The sequence below is a fragment of the Diadema setosum genome, chromosome 1 (assembly GCF_964275005.1).
Source record: "Diadema setosum chromosome 1, eeDiaSeto1, whole genome shotgun sequence".
NCBI classification, from domain to species: Eukaryota; Metazoa; Echinodermata; class Echinoidea; order Diadematoida; family Diadematidae; genus Diadema; species Diadema setosum.
Window position 1 is genome coordinate 46,020,205 of NC_092685.1, and position 8,112 is coordinate 46,028,316.

At 38.2% G+C, this 8,112-nt stretch overlaps 1 protein-coding gene across 1 annotated transcript in view; it reads left to right on the plus strand.

Moving 5' to 3' along the window:
- The window catches only part of LOC140239673 (cysteine-rich motor neuron 1 protein-like), a 100,959-nt gene extending 94,363 nt beyond the window's left edge, over positions 1 to 6,596 (plus strand). Inside the window, exons 14-16 of the mRNA XM_072319532.1 lie at positions 618 to 677; positions 2,501 to 2,587; positions 3,548 to 6,596. Of these exons, the coding sequence (XP_072175633.1) occupies positions 618 to 677; positions 2,501 to 2,587; positions 3,548 to 3,951 (551 nt within the window). The 3' untranslated portion in view covers positions 3,952 to 6,596. The remainder of the gene's footprint in view (positions 1 to 617; positions 678 to 2,500; positions 2,588 to 3,547) is intronic.
- The last annotated feature ends 1,516 nt before the right edge of the window (positions 6,597 to 8,112 follow it).

Genomic DNA, 8,112 nt, shown 5'->3' on the forward strand with positions numbered 1-8,112 from the left:
TTTTTCGCGGTGTTGAAATTTTCGCGCATTTCGCGCAACCAGAAACAAGCGCGAAAATAAAAGCACGTGAATATTTTTGCATGCTGTATGTTCCAGTGGTTGATGTCTTGATTCCGTGGAATTAAAAACACGCAAAACTTTTTTCGTCTGGCCAAGCGCGAAAAATTAGTCGCGCGAAAATATCCACTTTTACAGTATGTCATTTCTTCCTCCTTCATGTCTAAATAGCAGCGCAATCATCTGCTAAAGAGGATAATAGTATCTGACTGGAAAAATAGGAATGCCGGATAGGAGTTTATCAAATTGAGTTTGGTTTGGTACTTGCATGTTTTTTCTGTTCATCATTTTTGTGTGTGAATTTCTCTTTGTTTGTCATGAATTCACTTTTGCATGTTTTTTACTATGCCATAATTTAAAAAAAAAAAAACTTGGGAAGGTGCGATTATGTTTTTTTAGCTGCCTATACTCTTTAGGCTTCGTGATTTGAGCTGGTGTGCCTGTTGTGAAACGCTGCCTTGTACCACGCCGCATCGATGATGCTTACCAGTAGTCTGAAATGACATGTTTGTTTCTTTCCCTCCTATTTGCATTTTTCTCTGTCGTCTGAACGGGTGCAGACGAAGGATTACAGCATTCCACCAAATCGCCGACCAAGGTTTCGCCCACAGATAAGAAAGGTGAGTGGCAGATTGTCATGTTGGAATGCAGAAATAGAAAGAGAGAAGGGGGGGCACATCATTTTATTCTGTCATTGCAAAACAAATGCAGCAGGTTGATTATGGAAGATTGGAGAAGTATGCCTGAGCAGTAATGTGTGACTAAAAGTTTACACATCTGCTTTGTACTGTGGTAGATTAGGATACCTCCTGACAGACATCTGTTGTTTTATTGTCTTACACATGTCAATCATTTTGTTTGCTTTGGAGGGTAATTACCTACTTCCACTCACCGATGACAAGCGATGTTGTTTAGTGGGGGTGGAGGGGGGAACTGCCAGTTATTCATTCATGTCAAATTTGATTTGATTCTCGTTTATATTCTTTTTTGCCCGAGGGACTAAACATGAAGAGTACACATTTTCAGATAATTACTATTCACAGAATTCTTTGTTATGAAAACAAGTGTGTAACAAATAAATTGGGAGCAATACATTGAGCGTACAGAAAACTGTGCTTTGTTCTCAGCTCTTCTATTGTCATGTTTTTTGTTGCAATTTGTTTTTGTTTTATGATTGTTGTTTTGTTTTCTATTTGTTGGGGGCGTTTTGGTCCAATACCCAGTAAGTAAAGTAAACATGAGATATCTGAATGACACCTTTTGTGTGCATTCTTTTTCATATGGCCAAAGTGTCGTTGCAGCTTACAATAGACTTGTTTGATGCACCTGCAGGGGATTAGTATCCGAGGAATATCTTGGCTCTAATATCAGCATGCTTGAGTGTTTGAAGCATTCTATCACGCTACTCACGATTTCTCCATGTCCGCATATTTATTCATTCCACACTCTGTAGTCAAGAGTGGGTGTTGCCTTTAAAGTATTGTTATTTATAGCGGGTTTTAACACCTGTAGAGTATTTAAAGAATTTTAACACTTGTGCATACTTACAAGGCCATTGTTGCAACTGGTTGAGAAATTGTCCTTCATCGACATAAATAAGCACTGATTATTCAGTGTTTACAGTAGTGATTGAAATCAAGGGTATACATACCTAACTGCGTATGCCAATGATTTTTATCATGGCCTGGTAGTCTAGTGGATATGATCCATGTCTAGCAGTCACAAGGTCGTGGGTTCAAATTTCATGAGAGTATGTATGCCCATGATTTCAGTCATGACTGTCACACTAAACGCTGAATAATCAGTGCATATTTATGTCGATGAAGGGCACTTTGTCAATCAGTTGTAATAAAAAACATCTTGACACAAGAACCAGTCATAGGAGTAAAGGACAGTGTTGTTCATTTCCACCATTAGGGAGGGTCTTGATTAATGGGCTTGTATAGTTTGGTTGAGACCTAACTTCAAGTTTTCAACATTTTGGGGTGAGATAATGAGAAACCTCTTATGAAATGTAAAAGAGCATGTAATTCCAAGAGGAATTCAATGCTTATTTGATGAAAATTGGTTATGAAATGGCTGAGATACCCAAAACAGAGCATTACTAATAAAATGTGGGACCCACTTTTTATTACGATCACTTTGTTTTACTTTGTTTTTGGATGTCTCAGCCATTCCAAAACCAATTTTCATCAAATAAACTTTGAATTCCTCTTAGAATGGCATGCTCTGTACCATTTCATAAGTGGTTTCCTGGTATCTCGCAAACAGTGAAAAGCCAAATCCTCAACTCCACCAATACTGTACCATCCCTTTAACACTCTCATTCCCACCATCTCATATATGTCACAGATATTTGCATGCAATAGTCTACTGGTGATAACAAGAGAATGAGATATGACATTACACCATACTGTGTGTATCTCTCCTCTTTGCCCCGCAGAATTTGAAGCCACGGAGCCTGTGCCCAAGACTGAGAAGCTGAAAACACACAAACCGCTGATGCCAAATCTCTCACTGCAAAATAAAGGTAATTTTTCCTCTTTGTTTGCAAATTCTTTTATTCCTGCAAGACTTAAGCTGAAAGGGGGACTCAGAGAAACAACTAGCACATGCAGGTTGCAAAATGAACCATGATATTTGGTGCTCAGACTCTCTCAAGTGTAAATATTTGTATGCCTCCTCCCCAAAGATTTGAATGCATTATTTTTTTTAAGGGGTCTTATGTTTACATACCCATATATACTGTGCCTCAAGTATGCTACACAAGATTTGGATGCACTGATAAGATTTTGAGCAAATCTGTCAAGGCTAGAGGTCAAAAGGCACTGAAATTTTAGCTGAAAATGTGGAAAAGGTGGAAGGCCAAATTCAAAGAGCTCTGAGTTTTGACGTGACATATCATTTTATAGTCAATAAGTTTAGCTGGGAAAGTCGTGGAATTTATAAGACAGAAATAGTCTGGAAACAAATTTATGTTTGTGCTGATGGGTTGAAGGTCTATCAGGGTCAAAGGTCAAGGTCAGTGAACTTCATGAGAGTATAAATGAAGGGTGATACTTTTGGATGGTGATCATATAAGAAGGCAGCAGCATCATTGCAGTCAGATTGCAGGGTTTCACCAATCATTTTATCTATAGTAACACAAGTCCCTCTTCAGAAATAACCCGCCATATTTTTTTTTTTCCATCAGTTGTTCAGCTGCAAGACTATTTTGGATTAGCGTGGTTTAATTTATGTATGTCAGCCGTTGATCCTGCCTCGCACTGGAAACCTTTTTTGCCCTTTACATGACAACATCATCATATAGTAGGCTGTGATGAATTGGCAATGCTACAAAAAGTTTATCAACAATTTGTAAATATTCTTTAAAGTGCTTGAAATCATAACTTCAACGTGTGGCTTTCAAAATGCATGGATTTGTGCTGTATATATGTATGTATATATTATGTATGCCTATGTTGTGACTTCTGTTTATGGTTTACTTTAGATACGAACCAGTCTGATCCACCTGAGGATTCCATGACTACCAAAGCAACTCAGCATCGCCCTCTTACAGTCTACCCGATCGTCATGGCGATCCTGGGCATCCTCCTTGCAATATGCATCGTCCTGCTGCTCCTTCTCTTCGTCACGAAACGGCGCCACCGCCTGCTGTACCACGTCAACGTCAAGTCGGTGGACGCCAAGAGTCACGTGCCCATTGCAGGGGTGGCGGCGGCCAAGACGAAGAACGTGGACGCGCGAAACAGCAAGCGCGACTCCATTCGGGACTCTGCCGTGTTCAAAGACAATTTGCCGACCAAGGCTAGCGTGAATGTGACGTTGGATAGCCAGGAGCTGAAGAGATATAGTGATATGTTTGCCGTCGGGAAGAGCATTCAGCCAGTGTGAGTGCATCTCCGTGCAGACATCATCCATGGACTCGGCGTTTTCTCACTTGCTTGTCTAAAAGACCAAGAGAAACCCCAGAGAGACAATTTTCCTGTTTTGTTTTCATTTTTTGGGTCAATCTACTATTGCCTAGATTGAACCAACTGTGTCAAGTTTTCCCTTTATTCCCCCCTTATCTTTCTATCTCCGTAAGAGTTTGGATATGTATTCATTTTCTTGTGAAGAGTTGCAGACAGGCTGTGTGGGAAGGTGGCTTCCCATAGTAGTCTCCTCTTCAGCCACATCTGTGTCCACATTGACTGCAAATCATACACCAGTGTTGATGTGAAATCCGGATGCCTATCCATAAAGTAGCTAGACCAGCCACGTACACCCTGTCTTTGGGCTTGTGATTGGGCCTCTGGGAGAATATACATGTTACTGATTTGATTCTGGCCAAGAGTAGATAGAAATGTTGCCGCACATCCGGAAAGTGACAAATCGTACATCACGATGAGGGCGCCCTGCCCTCTTTGGCATAAATGAAAAGCTCACTGCTGATGACACTGAGACACAATGGCTTGTAGGTGTCTTTTCAGGTGGAGTGCAGAAATGGTCATTTCATCACAGTAGCTGCATGGTATCCTCCTAGCCAAGTGAGTTGATGAGAGGGCCAATAACCAGTGGCAACCACTGCGCCTTCGTCGTCATCATCATCATCATCATTTGTTAAGGAGTTCACTGTCATTTCATTCCATGTGTGAAGACTGCCAAAAATGCTGTAGATGCTTAATAGTTCAGATGGAATGGGAAATTGTATTGCCAGTGTGCCCACGAGATTTGTCATATTTTTACAAAGTAATTTTCATGATTTTCGACAATTCAAAGTAGTTTAGTCTTCTTGGCAGGGCATTCTTCAGATGCATAATCGAAAACTTCCAAGATATACAGCAAATGTATAGATGTTATCCAGTTAAAATTGCTATGAAACCAAGAGACACATGTGATTTCTGTGGCACATTAACAAAAAATGATTTCTGTTCTTGTATGTATGTCTGGTCTTGGTTGTGTGCACAGATTTGCTAATTCCTCTGCATTGTGCTACATCCACCCTTGCTCGTACGATCTCTGTGTGAACAGAGAGAGGAATGATGCTAGTCTTGTGCAGCGCTTAAACTCTGTTGCATCTCAGTCAGCGTAAAATCAACACAGTTTGTTCGCATTCAACTCCACTGTTGTTTCTTTTAACAATCTTCTATTATTCACAATGTCATCTATTAAATGTTTTAAGCAACTCAATTGTGCGTGTACAGGAATTTTGACAGAGATAGACCTGCACACTGTTCTGTGAATGGTGTAGAGTTAATAGCTACTGGAGTGCCGAGGCAAGAAACTCCCCACTCCAGCTAAGCGGAATATTTTATTTTGTCAATCATGACTTTGATTTTTTTAACGACTAATGTCTGAAATGTAACCAATTATGACTAATGTTTGTGTCTGTGTGGTTGGTGTTCTTGTACAATACGACAAGCGTAAGAAAAAAGAAAAAAGTACTATTGGGGTGTATGGAAAGCTGTGTGGATTCATAACAAGAAGTTCAGACTTTGCAGTATGATGGATATTGATTGTGTGATTGTTTTATTAACATGCTTCTTATGTACAAATGGACATATCAGAGCAGGTTCTGAACCAATGTGTTGATCTATTCTATTTTTTTTTTTTACTTCTTACTTTGCACTCTTTGTCTTGAAATCATTCAAACTTTGGAGAATGAAATCTTGAATTTTCGTGACATTGCAGCGGATACTTCATCAACTTGCTTTTGTGGTGGAAACTTGCAGATGTGTTTTTGCCATAAAATGAATGGTGTGACTAATAGATAAACAAAAAGGAAAACAAAAGCAAGCGACTGCTGTGTATAGCATAAGTGTATACTCCAGATAACGCATTTACTCCCAAGTACAGTTGCACAAAGCCGTTTCACATTCTTTAACTCCTGTGACTGATGTCCTACAGAAAGCTGGAATTAACAACTCATTGCTTTGTGTATTCCAAAGAACTATCTCCGTAACACAGTTTGACTCGGTTAAAGGGAAACTAAAAAGACATTTTCAAAGAGGAGTTCGATTTTTCTCTTTCTCTTTTTTTTTTTCTTTTCTTAAATTATTGCCAATTTATGTCGCATAGATTGGGACATGTTAACATGTAACATAAGAACCTTTTGTAAAGGGATGTTGTAAATATATATATAGATATAAATAAAATATATATATTACATTGGCAGGGCTGCCACATCTAGGAAAAGAAGCCATGCTCACGTGAGCAGCGTTACTGTGTTTGACTGTAAAATGTTTCCTTGTCAAATTCCTCCCTCTGTTTTTTTGTTTTGTTTTTTTTTACTTTTTTTGTGCAGAACTTGTGCCTTTGCATTTTGTGTATATGTGAATAGATTCTTGCTCTGTTGTTTGATCACCTATAATATTTGCAAAGATGATTTTTCAAGCAAATGGCTTTTTGTGCAGGATAGAGCAGCAGGGATTTTTTTTTTTTTCTAAAGTAATGAATAGATTTTCTGCTTTGACTTGAAATTGATGATGAAATATTTGGTGCCATATATATTTTTTGTTACTATCTAAAATTAGAGTGTGAGGGAGAGAGAGATAGATAGAGAGAGAGAGAGAGAGAGAGAGAGAAGATAGAAAGGGAGAGAAAGACAGAGTGAAAGAAAACAGAAAGAGAAAGAAAAAGAGAAAGAGAGAGAGACGGGGATGATTATATTTCGTAACAGGGTAATGTTTATTCCCTATACAGAGTACTTCCCTTGGTTTGTGCACCCATATCTATATATCTTTTCTTTGCGTGATACACTTGTTCTGGTAGGACTTTGAATTCTATCCTTAAATTATTCATTTTCATTTATATGTTTCTAAGAACAAGTCAACCCCCCCCCCCCCAAAAAAAAAAAAAAAAAAGGACACAAAGAAAATTTCAGGACTAATTTATTATAACTTAGACCGTGGGTGAGTACTACTGAGCTAGGCTGAAGCTTTTGTTGCTGCTGTTGTCTAGAAGAGTATTGTGCTCTTCTTCTTTTTCACTTTTTAAATGATCTTGGGAATAGAACAAAGCATATTTGTTATGACTTATGGAGATGGTCAAAATTTTCATGCAACAAAGAAGGATTACATGGTGCAACACTGAAGGTTTCTTGAATATGATGCCCTTATTATTGACATGAATATATCATTTATTTTTAGTCTTTTGCCTCCTGTATCCCCTTTGCTGGCAAAATAATTACTGGTAACAATTTCAGAAGAAAGGAAAAAAAAAACAGCTAAACTTACAATGCACATGGAAAGGTCTAATATTTCGACCTTTAGTACATCAAGAATGTTGATGGCCATTTTGGTATCAATGAAGTTGACGTAGATTACTTCTCATAAATTTAATTGCACTTGGGAGGTGCCTTTGAGGTTAAGGCAGGAAGCTATGGAACTATGTTCATAAAGGACCCTTAAGAATACCATAAAGCAATCCTAGGATGTACTGGTATTTGCTTATAATGTAAGCATACAGGAGACTTCATTCTATTCCGTACAGGCAGGCTATTTCTGTCCAATTGTCTCTATATTGCACTTTAATTGCAGTTTTACTAATTATGAAAGTTGCTTGTCATTGCTACTTACCCTGTGCAGCTAGTTCTTTCAGATGTAATGTTTAATGCAATTATCTAGAAAAGCAGTAAAACAAAAAAGAAAGAAAGTACTGAGATTGCATTTTTGTATATGTCTCATCTACTTAGGAGCGTTCATGTTGAGGGCATGTTACTGTCGTCTATGTTCAGTGAATAATAATAAGTGGCATGTATTGAAGTTTGTCTATCCTTCTTTGCTTTTTAAGTGACCCTTATGTAGCTCCATGGCTAGCGTCAACTTTCATTTCCTTCTCTTCCTCCCCTTCCAATTTGAACAAAATTTGGGACAAATTTTGCAAGCTATTGAATGTTTTCCTTTTTTTTTATTTTACTTCAGCACAGTTTGTAGTACATGACTTGTACTGGGTAATCATTTGTTGTTGTTTTTTTATTTTGTTTCAATATAAATTCACTTGACTCAACCAATGAAAGATGGAAAATTGGGAGTTTGCCATTCATGAACATTCAAAAGATTACACGGTGCATTA